The sequence below is a fragment of the Bos indicus genome, chromosome 9 (assembly GCF_029378745.1).
Source record: "Bos indicus isolate NIAB-ARS_2022 breed Sahiwal x Tharparkar chromosome 9, NIAB-ARS_B.indTharparkar_mat_pri_1.0, whole genome shotgun sequence".
NCBI classification, from domain to species: domain Eukaryota; kingdom Metazoa; phylum Chordata; class Mammalia; order Artiodactyla; family Bovidae; genus Bos; species Bos indicus.
Genome location: NC_091768.1, coordinates 89801423 through 89821481, shown reverse-complemented (window position 1 = coordinate 89821481; position 20059 = coordinate 89801423). Strand labels below are relative to the sequence as shown.

The 20059-nt window shown below is 41.8% G+C and overlaps 1 protein-coding gene across 2 annotated transcripts in view; it reads left to right on the top strand.

Annotated features, from left to right (window-relative positions):
• SYNE1 (spectrin repeat containing nuclear envelope protein 1) overlaps window positions 1-20059 on the top strand; it is a 505866-nt gene that overhangs the window by 253032 nt on the left and 232775 nt on the right. For both annotated transcript variants that reach the window (XM_070796399.1, XM_070796398.1), the window contains exons 62-72: window positions 962-1134; window positions 2086-2239; window positions 4832-4975; window positions 5984-6148; window positions 10253-10570; window positions 11505-11660; window positions 11815-11985; window positions 12669-12995; window positions 14423-14575; window positions 14892-15059; window positions 19018-19194. In XM_070796399.1, the coding sequence (XP_070652500.1) occupies window positions 962-1134; window positions 2086-2239; window positions 4832-4975; window positions 5984-6148; window positions 10253-10570; window positions 11505-11660; window positions 11815-11985; window positions 12669-12995; window positions 14423-14575; window positions 14892-15059; window positions 19018-19194 (2106 nt within the window). The remainder of the gene's footprint in view (window positions 1-961; window positions 1135-2085; window positions 2240-4831; window positions 4976-5983; window positions 6149-10252; window positions 10571-11504; window positions 11661-11814; window positions 11986-12668; window positions 12996-14422; window positions 14576-14891; window positions 15060-19017; window positions 19195-20059) is intronic.

Here is a 20059-nt window from a genome sequence, read left to right as displayed (position 1 = left end):
AGTTTACGTTTGTAGTAAGGCAATCATTCTTCATTCATTCACCTGCCATTTATATGCTGAGTGTCTTCTGTGAGACTGGTGCTCTGTCTTGATACCAAGGGTTGAAAAATGAATAAAGTATGTCCTCAGGATTTTATAGTCTGAGGCTAGAGGCTGAGGCACAGGAGACAGCAATAGCAGATGGGGCATGCTGATGGAGCTGTGGGCACATAGAGGACCAGAGCTGGGCAAGGACAGATGGTGTTGAGAGTTGGAGCAGATTTCTCAGAAAACCTGAGACTTGAGGATGGAACCCAATGAGCAAAAGCTGAAGAAAGCCAATGGTGTGGTGTGTGAGTCGCTGCTAGCATTTCCTTTCTGCTGCGGCAGAAGCTGATGGCCAGGAGTGGCTGAAACTGAATCTGCAGAGATGGGCAAGCTCCAGATGAGGGAGAGAGATGAAGTTTTACCTTTTAGGTGATAAACACCAGTTTTATAACTTTGAATTCAAGCATCTTTCTTATATAGAAAAAGAAGAGTGCTTGTGAAGAACTTGAAATGTATAAATTTAATATAGACTATGAATTTATCTATTTCTTTCAGTTTGTTGTATGAGAGACCTTAACATGCATAGAGCTCTTCATCCTGTGACCTTTGAGAATTTAGGAATCCTATTGTTGTCTATTTTTTGCTTATTAAAAAACAGTGAACTTAAACTTCAGTGGAAATCAGGGATTATTCATTCAGAGAATAATAAAGATCTGAAAAGCCAAGGCCACTTGGAAACCAGTGGGTGACTGGTAACTGGTTACTGGTTCCTGATACCACCAGCCAGTGACTCTCCTGGCCTCCTGATCAGCCCAAGAGATCCAGGGCTCAACACGACGGCAGGTCATCTGCTATCCACAGGGACTCTGAAATATTTAAAGCTAGCGATGTTAAACATACAGATGACAAAGGACTTCTGTATGGGCTTTTACAGGCTCTGTTATCAGTGAAACAGGAAAAAGAGATCCAGATGAAGATGATAGTGACCAGAGGAGAATCTGTCCTTCAGAACACCTCCCCGGAAGGCATCCCTGCCATTCAGCAGCAGCTGGCGAGTGTGAAGGATATGTGGGCGTCACTTTTGTCTGCAGCAATTCATTGTAAAAGGTTAGTGAAGCCAAAGGGCTACTGCAAGTCATTGCTAAAATATCTATAGAATAGCTCAGTAACACACTGTACAGGGTTCCCCCTATCCTCTCTTTGCGTCTCTTTCACTCTCTCTATTGCCCTGCTCCCTTATTTTTTGCCTCCTTCCTTCCTTCATTCCCTCCTTCCCTTCTTTTCTTTTTTCTTCTTGGAAGAAAAGAAAGTGGCAGGTGCAACCTTGCATTTACGTTGACTGACAGTACTGTGTCTGTGTTTTTACGTAACTATAACTATATGTTTCTTCATGTTGGTGTTCACTGCTTAGAAAACCACAGGATAAATAAATGTTTAATCATGTGAAGATGTATTAGTTAAAACTAAACTGTTTCCTTGGGAAGTAGCCCCAGAACACACCAGTGGGTGGCGGGAAAGAGCCATGAGGAAAAGAGGGCAGTCCGTAAAGGGAGCTGAAATTTACTCCCCCAAAAGGCACTGCGGGAGCCAGTGTAGACAGAGTGTCTCTGAAAATTACCCTTGGAAAAACCATGAGTCAGTTCCTGTCTTTTATTCCTTTTTTGTTTCTCTCCTCTGATGGAATAAAATATTGATACTCTTATTTTCTTGAGTCTTGGCTCAAGAAAAGCCTTGCTTGGGGCATCTCTCCTTTTGCCTTCAGACCTCTTCCTGTGTCTCACGTGACTTGGTTACTGACTCCAAGTTGTATGCCCTGTCCCACTTCTCCACCTGTCAGCCTGGGCTTCACCATCCTTTGCTTTTCAAAGTTGTGCTTTCCAGAGACCCAGGCTTGGATTTGATAAGCCGTGACCATTCAGTCCCCCTCAAGCCTGCCCTGACCTGATCTATGGGCTTCCTGCCGGGGAAGTGGACAGAGCAGACACATGATAGAGATCAGACAGACTGCATGCAGACGGCTTCTCACTGTAGATTACTGACCTTTCAATTACCTTTCAGTCAACTTGAAGGAGCTCTTTCTAAGTGGACAAGTTACCAGGATGATGTTCGACAGTTTTGCAGTTGGATGGACGGCGTGGAGGCCAGCCTGAACGCGTCCGAGAGGCAGCACGCGGAACTGCGGGAGAAAACAGCAGCTCTCGGGAAGGCCAAGGTGGGGCTGGGTTCCACATTCTATTCGTCCTCTGCCTGTGCTTCGGAATTGCCACGGCTATACAGAAACATTCTGGAGAGGGAAATGGCAACCCACTCCAGTATTCTTGCCTGGAGAATCCCCATGGACAGAGGTGCCTGGGAGGCTACCGTCCATGGGGTCGCAAAGAGTCAGACACGACTGAGCAACTACACGCATACAAAACATGCCCATCTATAGGCTAGGGCCGTCCACACAGGCGAACTCTGTTGGGGGAGTTTACTGTAATTTCTAATGGCTTCTTAAACTGTTGTTTGTGGCTATTTCATTAGTGAGTGAAAATGTCCCTTTCCAGGAAAACTTCATAGACCTATGTTTTATGAACTATTTAAAGTTTGGCACCTTGTAATATGTTTTAATCAGGCTTCCCTAGTGACTCAGTGGTGAAGAATCCACCTGCCAAGGCAGGAGATGTATATTCAATCCCTGGATTGGGAAGATCCCCTTGAGAAGAAGTGTCAACCCACTCCTGTATTCTTGCTTGGAAAATCCCATGGACAGATGAGCCTGGTGACCTACTCTCCATGGGGACGCAAAAGAGTCAGACATGACTTGGCAGCTAGACAACAACTACAAATAGCTTTTGATATCTTCATCCTTAGGAAGTAAAACTTTTTTTCTGTCACATCTTCCGTTTTTCACAGAAAACCTTAGCTCAACCCTTGTACCTAGCAACCCTGTACTTAACCTTCTGAATTAGTTCAGAAGCCCCGATCTTTGCTCTGAACTACCACCACTGGAGGCTTAATTAGTTCTTCTGTTCTCTGTCTTTCTCATCTCTTGATGAATTTTATAGACTCTATACTTACACTGCTCTCTCTCTCAGTGGATAAAGTTGCTCAATTTTCTTCTTATCCTATGCACGTGGCTCTCTGACACAGAACAAATGCTGAGTAAAGGTTAGCTGAATAACTAAATGGCCTTGCATGACCTATGCCAAGCCATTTAACATTTCTGGGTCTGCTGTTTGATCTGAAAATTCATATAATTATAATTATTGACTTCATAGTATTATGATGATGATTACTTAATTTATTACATTATTCATCTAGTCAACAAATACTTATGGAGAACTTGTTACACGCAGGTGTTGTGCTTGATTCTAGGTAAATAAAACAGACCAAGGTTTCACTCTGGAGGTTGCACATGGACTCATTCGAGAATGACTGAATAAGTAAATGATTATAACTGGTGATGAGTGATATGAAGAAAACACTGCGAGTGATGAGAGAGAGTCATCGGGATTGGGTTGATAAGGACATCAAGGAGTCGGGGGTGGGGAGGGACAGGAAAGGCCTCTTGAAAGAGGAGATGGAGATGATGCCCTCAGGAATTCAGTGCAGAGAAATCAGGTTGGGGAGGAGGTGGGAAAGGAGGATTTCAGATGGGATAATCCGCATTCCGTAGTCCCTGGGGAGGAGAGAACCTGGTTTGGATAAAAGGGAACTGCAAGAAAGGCTGGCTGTTCCTGGAGCAGAGACTCAATGAGTGGGTGTCCAGGTGACGTGGTAGAAGTGGCAGGGACCAGATCCCATGCTGTTACAAGGATCCAAGCCTGTGGATTTCACACTTGATCCCCACAGCCTGGGGAAGATAATCAGTGTTTTGAACTGGAGAGCAAAATGATCCCCGTTAGAATCTTAAAACCTTTTATCACTCAAGCTGCTGTGTGGGAGGTGGACAAAGGCACAGTGCAGGAACCGGGGGCAGGGAATCTGCCTAGCGGGATATCACAGACGTCCAAGGGAAAGACGATAGCAGCAGGGGCCGGGGGCTTGCAGGAGGCGGGAGGACACATGTCAGGACCTAGCGGGATATCACAGACGTCCAAGGGAAAGACGATAGCAGCAGGGGCCAGGGGGCTTGCAGGAGGCGGGAGGACACATGTCAGGACCTAGCGGGTATTACAGACGTCCAAGGGAAAGACGATAGCAGCAGGGGCCAGGGGGCTTGCAGGAGACGGGAGGACACATGTCAGGACCTAGCGGGATATCACAGACGTCCAAGGGAAAGACGATAGCAGCAGGGGCCGGGGGGCTTGCAGGAGACGGGAGGACACATGTCAGGAGACAGTGAAGAGAGAGAACCAGCAGGATCTCACCACGGATGGAGGGACAAAGGGTGACTCCAGTGTTCTCAAGTGACCAGGATCTCACCATGGATGGAGGGACAAAGGGTGACTCCAGTGTTCTCAAGTGACCAGCTGGGTGAGAACGGTAGCATTTACTGTTTGACAAGAAGACCGAGCAGAAGGAGGTTTGGTGGTGGCTGGGGATGGATGGGAATGGAGTAGTGTTCAGGAGCCAATTTTTGGACAAATTAAATTTGAGATTTCCAAGTCCACTCAGATAGAGTTCTGGGCCAGATATCAATTACACACACCATTCATATATCTATATAGAGATAGATGGTGGATAGAGTGTAGACTGACAGATAGATAACCTGAGATCACTTGTCAGCTATGCAGTTAAAATATACTAATTTTACAAGTTAACATCTATGTGATGATATATGCAGTAATTCCTTTATTTTTTTTTTTTAAATGTTCTCTAGTTATTAAACGAGGAAGTGCTGAGTCACGGCAGCTTACTGGAGACCATTGAAGTGAAAGGGGCTGGCATGACGGAGCACTATGTCACCCAGTTAGAATTCCAGGACCTGCAGGAACGATATGGAGCCATCAGAGAGCGGACCAAGGTACGGCTCACCGTGTTCCACGCAGACCCACTGAAAGAGGGGTGTTTGGAGTTGTGCTTATTAAAGACTTATTAGTTTGGGGGAATGACAGGCTTGTGAAAGCAAATAGGACAAAAAAAGCAAAATGAATTTTAATACTTGGAGTACCCTACTGGCAAAGCAAACAAAAACCCTCAACTATTGTTAGTATATGAAAGTTATTGGAGGAAAATATTTCTCAACTAAAAAGTCCTCCAAATGTACCTATTGAAAAAAAATTGAGGAGAGCTTCATAAGGAAGAATCATAAATATTTTCATGTGTCTGGTGATGAAAACTTTCTAAAGCAGGAAAAAATTGCCAATAATATTTATCATTCTTTGCTTAAATCTCACAAAGAAAATAAAAAGAACTTTTCAGAGCACAGCCTACTTTATGAGAGTACATGGAAAATTGAATCTACAGTGAATCCAAATTCTCACTCAAGGAACAATATGAAAACCTCAGTTTTCTTCATTAGCAAAAATGTATTTTTATGACGAATAAATTTAATTCATTTTTTTGAATATCCATTTTACATTTCATAAGAATTCAAAGGTCAAGAAGTTAATTCAACGAGATGATCTTTAAGACCCCTTCTGGTGGCTCAGTTGGTAAAGAATCTGCCTGCATTGCAGGAGACCTGGGTTTGACTCCTGGTCGGGAAGATCTCCTGGTGAAGGAAATGGCAACCCACACCAGTAGTCTTGCCTGGAGAAGTCCATGGACAGTGGAGCCAGACAGGCTACAGTCATGGGATGGCAAAGAGTCAGAAATGACTGTGTGACTTTGACTTTCACTTTTTTACTCACATAATGTTTTTTTCTTTACATAAATCTTGACATTTTATTCTTCTAGGAAATGATTCATGTTTTAATGATTTAACAATCATGCTTTTCTAATATTCCAAAAGTGAATTCTTAACAGTCCGTGTAAACTGCAGACTGTAGTAATGTTTTCCCATCTTAATCATCTTAAATGCTAACAACAGGAAGCAGTAACCAAGTCGGAAAAACTAGTTCGCCTGCACCAAGAGTATCAGAGAGACTTGAAGGCATTTGAAGCTTGGCTTGAGAAAGAGCAAGATAAGCTTGATCGGTACTCAGTTCTTGAAGGTGATGCGCACACTCACGAGACGGCCCTGCGGGACCTTCAGGTAAAGTCTGCTTCATCGTAAAACAAAGGACTTTTCGTTCTGAATATGGAACCATTATTTTAAGTGAGAAGTCACTATGACCTTAAAGCCTATAAATAGCTGATATATATTAAGGGGCATCCTAGTAAGGTCTGATCTAGAGTGTTCTGGGACCTCAGTAGAGTATGCTAGTCGAAATCATTTGGTAGGTCGTTCAGACTGAGCAGGACTGGGACTTGAGAACTTTGTCCAGCTACAGGGTGGCCTCTGATAGGAATGGCTAGTGGTCTAATTTATGGTGTTAACAGGCCCACCTGCCTGTTTCTCCCTAAAGGACTGAATTAGATGTGGGACACAGCTGCAGGAGTCAACAGCATGTGACACTTCTCAAATTCAAATCGGTGGCACCATCGTAGGCCCTTTGGTTTTAACCCAAATCACCCACACTGCTGAGGATACAGGCCTAGAGTCAGGGACCTAGAAGAAGGAATTCAAGGAGGTAAGAAAAGTACCAGTACTCGGGCCTGCAGGCTGTGATTCAGGGTGAGATGGCAAACCTCATGGACTAAGTGGTCCTAACCCACTGATTTATTTGCTACTGCAGGTAAAGATAATTAAAATAGTACTCCTGCTTTCAAAAAACTTGCATTCTAAAGAAGTTCAGACCCATTGATGGATCATTACAAACAATATGATGAGGACAACAATAGAATGACTCTATTATTGGGGATCTTATGGAAGCATCAGAAAGAGCCCCTAATCTTACCTGCAGCAATAGGTAGCCATCAGGGGGTTCCCAAGAAGGGGAGACCAGACACATAGTAGAGAATGGAGAGAAAGGCCAACAAGACAGCTCCGTGTTGGAACTTAGCGCTGTCAGCCCTCACTGGAATTGGTTCAGGATTGGGCAAGATCTACCCACTGCTCGAACAAGGTGGAAAAGCAGGACTGAGATGGTCATTGACATATAACATTTCTGCCTATTTCAATGGCTCTCAGGGAGAATTGAATAATGGCAGGAGTGCAGGGTTGGGATTAGGAAGTTCAGACTCTGATTCACGGTGAGACCTGGTCCTGGATGACTTTGGGCAGAGAAGAGCTTCCCTGACTCAGTTTTCTCTACAGCATTGTTCTGAGGAAGGATTAAATGAGATGGGAGAAAAATCTTACTTGAACAGTAGTCCATTCGTGAAATAAATATATAGTAGAAGTTGGAAGGGATAAGGCAATGGCACCCCACTCCAGTACTCCTGCCTGGAAAATCCCATGGACAGAGGAGCCTGGTAGGCTACAGTCCATGGAGTCTCGAAGAGTCGGACACGACTGAGAGACTTCTTTCACTTTTCACTTTCATGCATTGGAGAAGGAAATGGCAACCCACTCCAGTGTTCTTGCCTGGAGAACCTCAGGGACGGGGGAGCCTGGTGGGCTGCCATCTATGGGGTCACACAGAGTCGGACACGACTGAAGCGACTTAGCAGCAGCAGCAGCAGAAGTTGGAAGGCTCACAGTTTCATTAGCTTCTTTAAGGATCTCATCCATTTTATTTTTAATAGTAGCATATCCAGGTCTCTTAGGTTTAGCTGTTATAATTTATCTTAGCCAAATGGGCTTTCTTTTCTGTCTGTGACCTCTCCCAGCATTCACTGCAGACTTTCTTGGCAAGCAGATACCAAGCTCTCCAGACTTCTAGGGAGAAACTGGGCCAAGAAGTCACTTGTCATCAGCAGATATGTCTCCTGTTCCAGAAGAAAATATCTCACTTCAGTCAGTGTTATTCTGGCCCAAACCAAAACCGGACTCCAACCTCTCATTTCACCATGTATTAATTCTTACTGACACTGTCTTATTTTGAGTCACCACAAATTTTATAAAGGAAGGGAGACACTAGAGGCCAAAACAGGTGGTGCAGAACGGTGACATTCCACCTGCACGGCAGAACTCCTTCAGGGTCCTAATGTCCCACAGCTGGCTTAGTGATGGGGGGTCTGCCACCAGTGCGGACCACATTTAAAATTACTTTGTATTTGGGCTTCCCAGGTGGCACTAGTGGTAAAAAGAACCCTCCTGCCAATGCAGGAGACATAAGAGACATGGGTTCAGTCCCTGAGTCAGGAAGATCCCCTAGAGAAGGAAATAGCAACCCACTCCAGTATTCTTGCCTGGAGAATTCCATGGATAGAGGAGCCTAGTGGGCTACAGTCCACCAGGCTCCTTTTGTAGTCACCGACAGTTTAATTTGGATCATAGTACATTGAGCTTTTAAAATATTGAGACCAGATTCTAAACTAGTACCTTTGGGGACTTCCCTGGTGGTCCAGTGGTTAAGACTCCACGCTTCCACTGCAGGGGCTATGGGTTTGATCCCTGGTCAGGGAACTAAGATCCCCCATGCTGCAGAGCACAGCCAAAAAATAAAACTAAATAAATTTTAAAAATATATATTGAACCATATTTCCCCCTCAGATAAATCCTTGAAATGTGGGATATATAAGAATTTGTCTAATACAGTAGTGATTTGTAGAATACTGAAAACTGCTATAAAATAGGGAAAGGGTGGTATATTGAGATTAACTAGGGCACAGATCAGTATACTGTATCCCGGAACCTGTTCTTTAAATTGAAACATAGACACACCTGTTCATCTATGTAGCATCTATGGCTACTTTGATGCCACAGATGGCAAGATTACATAGTTAAGTAGCTTCAGCAGAGATTGTGGCCCATAAAGCCTAAAATATTTACTATCCAGCCCTTTACATAAAAAGTTTGTCAACTCCTGAATTAAGGAAAGAGATTGTATAAAATTAGCTTTAATTTTTTATAATTTTGAATAAAATTTGTGGTTATTTTGATTAATATTTTACCATATAAATTGCCCTTCTTTTCCAATTACAACATTTTTGTAGTGATATCATAGCTGAGGAAAGTGCATCTATAATCTGAACTACAGAAGATCACTATTTCTGTAGATAAAAATGGTCAGATATCAGCAATTTCATTAGTATTAAAGATTTTTTAAAAATAATATTGTGTTCTAAATAAATGTGAGAGTGCTTTTAACACTCTTGGTGGGATTTGACCTGGCCCCTTTCAACCTTAGATGATCAGATCAAGTAACACAAGGATATAGTGTTTTGCTAACACCTTTAAGGTTATGATTTTTCTATCAAAAATAGCTGATGCTCTTAAAAACTTGGTTCATACAGAATTTGTAGGGTGCATTTCTGGGACTATGCTTTGATGGAGGGAAATACGTTTGTACCTAGAAGTGCCTGAGGGGTGGGGGCTTCCCAGGGGCTGCTAGTGGTAAAGAACCCTCCTGCCAGTGCAGGACACATAAGAGACATGAATTCCATTCCTGGGTTGGGAAGATCCCCTGAGAGAGGGCATTACAACCCACTCTAGTATTCTTGCCTGGAGAATCCCAAGGACAGAAGAGCCTGGTGGGCTGCAGTCTATGGGGTGGCAAAGAGTCAGACACCACTGAAGTGACTTAGCATGCATGCACATAACTGATGGGCAGGTGTGATAATTCAACCTTGCAGGTTTATATGCCCTGTACCCTCCAGGGCCAACTTCTCTTAACCATCGCATTCCCTAGAACAGCTTCAACAAAGAATCCCTCCGTAGCAGAAAGAAGGTCTATTGTTCTTTTCTCAGCTAAAAGTGGAGCTCTGATCCCATTCAGTATCAAATTCAATGTCAAGCAAGAAGACTTAAGCTCTTTAAACAGATTAGGGGCCACAAAACTCCTAGGTTATTAGACTAAACAATAATCCTTTCATCACAGTGCTTTTGCCTCCAAGCTAAAAAGCCAGATTTCAGAGGTTGTTTCCAACATGACTGAGAAAAATACTTCTCGATATGTGTGTATCTGTGTGTGTGTGTGTGTGTGTATGTGTGTGTGTGTGTGCAGTTTGACTGTTTTAACTGGAAACATTTCAGAATCTCTCTCTTGACTTGGGAAACAGGGTTCAGTGTTAGGTACACATTTTTTGTCGGAATCAGCTTGTTCTTTCCTACGTGAAGTTCAAAAGGGCGCAATTGGCCTGAGTGAGACATAGTCACCTGTGTGGGTGTAAAATGTGAACAAGGTGTGACAGCCATGCCTTTCCCCTGCAGGAGCTCCAGGTGCGCTGTGCGGAGGGGCAGGCCCTGCTGAATTCAGCACTGCACACCAGAGAGGAGGTGATACCGTCAGGCATCCCACAGACAGAGGACCGGGCTCTAGAGTCCCTCCGGCAGGACTGGCAGGCTTACCAGCAGAGGCTGTCGGAGACCCGAACTCAGTTCAATAACGTGGTCAACAAATTGAGACTGGTGGAACAAAAGTTTCAGCAGGTAGATGAGTGGCTGAAAACAAAGGAGGAGAAAGTGAGTCTCAGAACGGCACGTCAGTCTAGCCGAGCCGCCAAGGAGATGCAGTTACATCAGATGAAGGTACTACTGGTGTGAATTCCTGATGTTTGTCAGAGTAGCAGTTGCCTTGCATAGTTTGTCTCTTCAACTATTTAATACATTTTGGTCCAAGGTTTAGATTTTGCAGAATCTCTTTCTACTTGCAAGAAATTTGATATAAATTACAATGGAGTATTCTTCTGTGAGAAATTATTTATTAGAATCTTAAGGTAGTCTATTTTATTGATAATAGAATATAGTTTAATGAAGTATCGTATATTTTTCCCACACTTTATTACCTTGCTTGGTAAAGATACATGAATGCTAGTGTTGCAATAATTTAAGTTTATGGTTCTGTCTTGAAATTGCTCTAATATACTACATTTTTAATGCAAATTCAGTGCACATGATCAAAATTACGCTTAGGTCTTTGGAATTCATTTTCCTTATTCATCTGTTTTAAAATTTGTCTAAGAACAACAAAAGATATAAAAAATATGTGTAATACAGACAGAAAAGCATTCAAACTCGTGTGCAGTTTTATAATGTTATTATAATTTTTATGAAGGTTATACATGATGTGTTTTCAAAATTATATAGAAATCATTCATAGAAATCATTTTCTAGTAAGAATAAATCATAGAAATCATTTTCTAGTAAGAAGATATACATATACATATACATATATATATATATATATATATATATATTTGTCTCAGGGCTTCCCAGGTGGCTCAGTGGTCCTGAATCTGCCTGCCAATGCAGGAGACATGGGTTCAATCCCTGGGTCGGGAAGATCCTTGGAGAAGGAAACGGCAACCCACTCCAGTATTCTTGCCTGGAAAATTCCATGAGGAGCCTGGCTGGCTACAGTCCATGGGGTCGTGACTTAGGGACTTAGGGGCTAAACAAAATATTTGTCTTACTTAAGAATCCCTCAGATTGAACTTTCCATTCCTATACGGTGTCATTTCAGAAGTGGCATGAAGAAATCACCGCATACAGAGATGAAGTTGAGGAAGTGGGAGCCAGAGCACAGGAGATCCTGGACGAGAGCCACGTGAGCAGCCGAATGGGCTGCCAGGCCACACAGCTGACGTCCAAATACCAAGCGCTGCTCCTCCAAGTGCTGGTGAGTGGGCCACCCTGGTTCATTGTAGGCCAGCAGACTTCACAACCCAGACATTCTTCCTTTCACTAACTTCCAGTGAAGACACGTGTTCATCAAGAAAGGCACAGGTACAGGTCTTTAATTCACTTATTCCATGTTGTCTCTTCTTTCAAAGGAACAAATAAAATTCCTGGAAGAGGAGATCCAGAGTTTGGAGGAATCAGAGTTATCCTTAAGTTCCTATTCTGATTGGTACAGCTCTACTCATAAAAACTTCAAGAATGTGGCTGCCAAAATTGATAAAGTAGATAAAGCGATGATGGGGAAAAAGATGAAGACGCTGGAGGTAGGCATGCAAATATCAAAGTTGTCTGCCAACTGTTCATTCTTCTTTCACTGAGAGGTTCCCATTTCCCATGTAGAACTGGGAGCATGTATGTTCATCCCTGCCCAGTATGGTTGGTGATCCCTGGTTCCTCATTTCATTCTAAATTCCAAGTTAAGATCGTTTTAAGCCAAGATTGCCTTCCATTTGCTTATGATGTGATGTTATCCCAATGACTTACACACGACTGTGCACGAAATTCTTAACTAAATTCCAGTTTAACACTAAATATTGAAACAAAAAAATCTCTTAACTCATGACACTGTGCCTTAGTCGTGTTTTAACTCAGAACTCTAGGAGCTCTGTTAAGGATGAGAAAAGCATCAGGTTCTTCCATAAGTCTCTGATTTGGAAATGATGTGTTAATCGAGATTTTAAAAGACCTATGTTGAAGTAAAGAGGCTTCTCTTTGCTGGTGGGCCAAATCTGATTATAAACTTCAAATCTGATTATAATCTTCCATCCTAATTGCTGGTGGGCCAAATCTGATTATAAACTTCAAAAACATATGGTAAGGGGCAATTGGTGAACTCAGGAATGGGACTTGCAAGGCTTTTCTTTAAAGGGAAAGCATAATGCCAACCAATTTGAATTTGTTTGTTTGTTTGTCTGTTTGTATTACATTTATTTCCATTCTTTCTCAGGGTTTGCTGAAAGACATGGAGAAAGGCCAGAGCTTGCTCAAATCAGCCCGAGAGAAAGGCGAGAGGGCTCTTAAATACTTGGAAGATGCTGAGGCAGAGACGTTAAGAAAAGAGATCCACGACCACATGGAGCGGTTGAAGGAACTGACCAGCACTGTGCGGAAGGAGCACATGACCCTGGAGAAAGGCCTTCATTTGACGAAGGAATTCTCGGATAAATACAAAGCACTAACTCAGTGGATAGCAGAATACCGAGATATTCTACATGGTCCTGAAGAACCCAAAATGGAGTTATATGAGAAAAAAGCTCAGTTATCTAAATACAAGGTAGTGTGTTGTTACTGACAGATGCGTGAGGAGGTCACGTAGGACTGAATTGGAGGCACATGATTTCTGGTGTGTGTCAACCTTAGTGGGTACTGGGAGAGGTCCTTAGCATGCCTGTTCTACTGGTAAGGGGTGTGCAGATTTATAAGGAAGCTGCCTGCCAATGCAGGAGACATAAGCAGCACACATTCAGTCCCTGGGTCGGGAAGATCCCCTGGAGAAGGGCATGACAACCCACTCTAGTAGTCTTGCCTGGAGAATCCCATAGACAGAGGAGCCTGACAGGCTACAGTCCGTAGGGTCGCAAAGAGTTGGACACGACTGAAGCAACTAAGCACATACACTACGCCAGACTTATTTGTCCATTCAGGTACTATGTTTGTCTGGTATTCAAAGGTTGTATCAGTGGATGGAGACCTATTCGGACAGTGTGATCCAGGTACATGGATCCTTCAGATAAACTTTCTGGCATCAGGATCTCACACCTGTAGATTTTCTCTGTTTTATCTAGAGTCTCTCCTTCATCTTTTGGTACTGAAAGCCTATAAGCACATCTATGGTAAATTCCAAATGAGACTTCATACTCCTAAGAAAATAAATTCTAATTAACCAACTGTAGGTAAAACATTTTAGAAATTAATTTTTGAAAAAATAAATGGTGATATAGATATTGCTATACATGCTGTAGATATAAACATTTCACCTGCTCAAATTTGTGAAACAATTATTAAAGCTTATACATGGGATAGTCTGCTTTTAAAATTTGACCCAAATTGTTTAGCAATGGTCTTTAAGAATTACAGTGTGATGTCTTACCTCAAAGCTTTTCCTGGTGGAAGCTTTTTCCTCCTCCAGCCAATATGTCTATTTCTGCCCTTGGTTTTTCTGCCAAGCCTGACAGTGTGTCTTTGAAAGTGAAATGTAAGAAGCACAACTGCTTCTCCTTTTTTTCTTCTCCCTGAGTTCTTGATATATTTAAATAGCACTTTAAGGCTGTCACAGCAACGTTGCAACTGGAATTTGTCTCCCAAACCTCACATCCAACTCAAGCTACAATTGAGTTTACCATTCAAAATCAAAAGATAACACTTCTCTCCCTTCATATAACATTAAGATTTATTTCTCTGCTGAAAGGAATGAGGTGGAAGCCAGCAATATGCATTATGCTAAATTCACCCAAATACAATTCTTTTCTATACTTTTCTCTGCATGTGTGAGGACTATTTGATGTGTTACTTTTACTCTGAAAAAAAACTGTATTAGCCATAAGAGTCATTTTCTCTTTATTATTTTACATTTATTGATTTATAAAATATATATTAGATCTTTGTTTGAGATAATCATCTTATATATGGCAATGCATGTGTCTCATATTCTCCTTGATCACATGAATGAGCTGGCTCTTGTTTTTTCCCTTGTAATTCAAGTCACTTCAACAAACAGTGCTGTCCCACGAACCATCAGTAAAATCGGTGAGAGAGAAAGGTGAAGCCCTCTTGGAGCTGGTGCAAGATGTTACTTTAAAGGACAAAATCGATCAGCTTCAAAGCGATTACCAGGATCTCTGCAGTGCAGCAAAGGTATGGAAAGATCAGAAGTAGAATAAAATTGTGGTGTTTGCCACAAAGGGAGTCCTGACTGCATTTTATCTGTCAGAAAATGTAGCACTGGTATGGATCAGTATTTTTCCTTTTCATTCAGGTGGGCATTTTTAAATGGCATAGCAACTCTGTGTGTGTGTGTGTGTGTGTGTGTGTGTGTGTTTTCTGTCCCTAGTAATTTTCTGATGTGTTAAGTCTACCTACTCTATGAGTTGCCCTGGGATTTTTAAAATGTTAAAGTTTTGAGTAGATTTTTGGCTGGAAAGTCACTTCTAACAGGCACCTGGCTTCACAGGAGCACGTCTGCAGTCTTGAGGCAAAAGTCAGAGACCACGAAGATTACAACAGTGAGCTCCAGGAAGTAGAAAAGTGGCTGCTGCAAATGTCAGGAAGGCTGGTGGCGCCCGACCTCATGGAGACAAGCAGCCTTGAGACAATTACCCAGCAACTGGCCCGCCACAAGGTAGGCTTGATCTCTAAGGAGCTGAAGAACACAGGGTGGCTTTGACAGGCGTGCTGTGTGTGTGTTGGGGGGCGGGGGTGCCGGGGTCCAGCCCCGGTGGATCCAGGGGTTTCGAAGGGGAGACGGCGTCGGTGAGGATCAGGAAACAATTGCTTAATTAAACGTTAATTAAGGATATACAGAGTGGTTAAATAAGGATAGCTCAGTGAGGAAATTCAGTGGAGAAAAGAGGCTGAATAATTCAGCCAGAAGGTGAGAGAAAGAACGACATGGGGAGACCAAGTTTTGGTGAACAAAGCCTGCACTTTATTTTTCAAAGTAGTTTTTATACCTTAAATTATGCATAGAGGATAATGGGGGAAGGGGTAGAGTCTTGCAGCAAACCAGGCTTTCTTCCTGCAAACTTATCATATGCAAAAGTTTAGGTGATTTGCATCATCTTCTGGCCCAGAGGCCTGTTAACATTTTAAGACTCTTTCTTCAGAAAACTTATTTTTCTCTAAAGGTGATTAGTCAAGCGCCACCCTCCAAAAGCATTAGATAAAGTTGCATTCCTACAGAGCAAAGGTGTGATGGGCTATAACAAGACAAAGAATTAACTCAAGGGTCCAAGGTTACAAACACTGCCAGGGACACAGCAGGTAAGGGATGTGGAGACTTAGCAGCAAACGTTGGCCCAACAAGTGAAAAACCCTTCACCAATACAATTTGTAATCAATCTTTTAACTGCTCAAAGGAATCTGTATTTAGACAGTTTAGAACATCTCATGCCTCTCACAGTTGGGAGGCTCTGAGCAATCACATGTGGCCGGAAAAACCTATTCAGGCAGGCTAGAGGACTTCCAAAGGAGTTTATAGGGTGAAACACTATCACACCCAGGAACTTTAGTAACTGGAGCTGTAAGTTAACTCTTTTTTTTCAGAGAGAGGTAGTGGGGGACAGCCCCCCTGTAAAGTCAGAGGTGTAGGTGAGAGCACAAAGCAGAAAGTAGGCAGACTCTGGTTTTGGGGGTAGATGCTCAAGAATTTCCAGGGGGACTCCTGAGGCTTGATCCCGCCTTTGCATATGCCAAGCCTCCTTCCTCATGACCTTTGCCATGGGCGGAGCTCCTGCTCCCTGCACGGGGGTAATCTCTGGATCATAATGACTGTACTTAAAGACTCAGGTCTGAGTCCCAAGAATGCCTGATAGTTGAGAACAGCTCAATTTAATATTTAAGTGACTGGACAACAGCTGAATCCTGGCATTCAAGTTCTGAACACATTGTAGCATATTTCCCAGCTAATAGTTGTTTTTTTTAAATTTCAGAATATAATCTATATGGAGTAATTTATCAGATAAATTGTCTTTATTCTAGAAAAGTACAGCCAAAGATAGGATACAGAAATAGTAGTCAAAGAGTCTAAATTCTAGCCAAAGTCTCTTCTTGCTAGTTAGGGGCACGTAGCCTGTCTGAGCCTCCTTTTTTTCTTCTGTAAAGGATGATAATGACATCAGTCCCGTTACATAGCCACTGTGGTCATCAGAGAAGATAACATATCTGAAAGTCTTTTGTAGACCACAAAGTACAGTACCTATATGGGATGTTCATATCTTTATTAATATGTATTTTTAGTAATCATATGTGCCAAATGACAGATATCATATGCTCACAACTTTATGAAGCTATTTTAGTAAGGTTAATGGGAAACTGAATTTTGGTTGTAATCTGGTCAACATCTACTATTGTGTCTTAGGAAAACCAGTTAACCATTCCAGGTTTCAAGATCGGTAGGAGAAAATTTTATTTAGCAAATGCGAACAGAAAAGTAATGACATGATATAGTGTATTTGGTACTGAGTAAATAGCCCCAGTGACCATATGATGTAGTGGTTCCATTCCAGCTTGAAGATAAATTGGTTCTTTTCAATATGGCATGTATAATAACTGTTAACCCAGCACCACTGAGGAAAAAAGTGGTGAACCCTGCACTGCTGGAGGACCATGGTTTCCCTTAGATATCGCTGTGTCAGCCTAGGAAACTTTGTGTTGTAATGTGTCCCTAGTCACTAGCATTGTATTGCAGTAAGGAAGTTGGAACCTGACTTGAAAAAGTTGGGTCCTCCTCTCTAAGTCCCCCTCTCTGAGAAAGCTCACTAGAGAACACAGGCAGGCATAGCGTGTGAACTGGAGTCAGGCAGACACGGGTCCAAAGCCAAGGCTCTGCCATTTACTACTTGTGTGACCTTGAACAAGTTTTATGATCTCTCTGTGCTTCAGCCTCCTCATCTGTAAAACAATAATAATGATAAATATTTATCAGGGCTTATATACAGTCCCTGGGCTATCAGATCTGATCAGTTCAGTTCAGTCACTCAGTCGTGTCTGACTCTTTGCGACCCCATGAACCGCAGCACGCCAGGCCTCCCTGTCCATCACCAACTCCCGGAGTTCACTGAGACTCACGTCCATCGAGTCAGTGATGCCATCCAGCCATCTCATCCTCTGTCGTCCCCTTCTCCTCCTGCCCCCAATCCCTCCCAGCATCAGAGTCTTTTCCAATGAGTCAGCTCTTCGCATGAGGTGGCCAAAGTACTGGAGTTTCAGCTTTAGCATCATTCCTTCCAAAGAAATCCCAAGGCTGATCTCCTTCAGAATGAACTGGTTGGATCTCCTTGCAGTCCAAGGGACTCTCAAGAGTCTTTTCCAACACCACAGTTCAAAAGCATCAATTCTTCAGCGCTCAGCCTTCTTCACAGAGCAACTCTCACATCCATACATGACCACAGGAAAAACCATAGCCTTGACTAGACAAACCTTTGTTGGCAAAGTAGTGTCTCTGCTTTTGAATATGCTATCTAGGTTGTTCATAAGTTTCCTTCCAAGGAGTAAGCGTCTTTTAATTTCATGGATGCAGTCACCATCTGTAGTGATTTTGGAGCCTAGAAAAATAAAGTCTGACACTGTTTCCACTGTTTCCCCATCTATTTCCCATGAAGTGGTGAGACCGGATGCCATGATCTTTGTTTTCTGAATGTTGAGCTTTAAGCCAGATTTTTCACTCTCCACTCTCACTTTCATCAAGAGGCTTTTTAGTTCCTCTTCACTTTCTGCCATAAGGGTGGTGTCATCTGCATATCTGAGGTTATTGATATTTCTCCCGGCAATCTTGACTCCAGCTTGTGTTTCTTCCAGTCCAGCGTTTCTCATGATGTACTCTGCATATAAGTCTGTTAAGTGGTAAATGTTTTTACTTTTATCAATATAAATATTAAATGTAAATTAGATCTTACACAGTTTAGACATTAAGCTATTATGTAAATCAGATATCATATTATTAGATAAATTAGACATTAGTTAATTAAATTAAAATATAATTAGGCTATTTTAGACATAAATTAGGGCTTCCCTGGTGGTTCAGACAGTAGAGAATCTTCCTGCAATGCTGAAGAACTGGTTTCGATCCCTGGGTTGGGAAAAGCCCCTGGAGGAGGGCATGGCAACCCACTCCAGTATCTTGCCTAGAGAATCCCCATGGACAGAGGAGCTAGTGGGCTGCAAAGCGTCAGACATGACTGAGCGACTAAGCACAACACACAGATATAATTTATACCAGAATTATAATTTTTAGAGTTAAAAAATGTATGGACATCTTTTTCACTGGTAATATTTCCGTGGAGCAGATCTCTAACTGAGGTCAGTCTTGTGAATTCACTCTTAAAGGTTACTTCATCATTCTGTGTAACTTAGTCCATTATTGGAGGAAACCTGAAAGTATACATTTTTTATTTAATTTGTTGATATGAAGACACCGAGACATTTATTTCATTGCGTTGATACCAGGACAAATTGCAAAACTCTTTTAAAAACATATTAAACAGTGAGATAATTGATCTTAAACTTTCTGTTTGGTGAATAGAATATTTAAAGACTAAAAATGGAATAATGAGAACTGCGTATTTGTTTCATTTTTGAAGGCAATGATGGAAGAAATTGCTGGTTTTGAAGACCGTTTGAATGACCTTAAAACTAAAGGTGACAATTTGATCAGCCAATGTGCAGATCACCTTCAAGCGAAACTTAAACAAAATGTACACGCTCACCTGCAGGGCACGAAGGACAGTTACTCAGCCATCTGCAGTACAGCCCAGAGGGTAAGTGCTGCTGGAACATTCGAGAATGATGAAGAATTAAGGAGAAAGGCTGTGCAGGCTGAAGGTTTTTTAAAATAGTTTTTATGCTTCACCCTTTGGATGGATTTCCCAGTCTATGTGTACACAGAAATAAAATATTATATATTTGATTAATGTGATGAAGTAGTGAATTTCAGACATTTGGTTTCACGCAATCCCTTTATTCCATGAATTGATTATGAAAAAAAATTTAATATTTTTTGTTTTTATTTGCACACCATCAATACTTCTAATTTGCCATTTATTCTATAACACCAAAATAAGTTTGTTCTGTAAGTCTCACAATAATTATTTTCTTTTTAACCCTTTGTAACTGAGGTGCTACTCTAAGTCAGTATTTCTGTGTATTCGTATAGAAATTGAGAAAAGAAGCAAGTACCAATTTTGAAGTATACTTCAGTGGGTATTCTTCCAATAAAATGGAATCATTAATGTTATAGATACATAAGAATTGCTGTTTTTAACAGCAACTAAGTAAAATTAGTGGGTTACTTTTTATTATTCTAGAATTTATAAATGACACTGAGAAAAGTCCACGTATTTTTGTTGCTGGGCTATTGAGTAAGAACTAGAAAAACATAAGTGACACAGGGAAAATTATTTGTGTTCACTGTGCTAATTAAAAAATGTGGGATATTAGTTGATCCCTAGACTTGGAAAATTCACTTTCAAACTGTTTATTTAAAAAAAAAAAAGAGGGATAAAGGAATCTAACAATAACTACAGAAGATGACGAAGGGGGAAAGGGGAATGAGACAAGGGAAATGACAGCATGAAACTTTCTGGCAAGCTCATTCATTCACTCACTCAACAGAGATTTATTGAA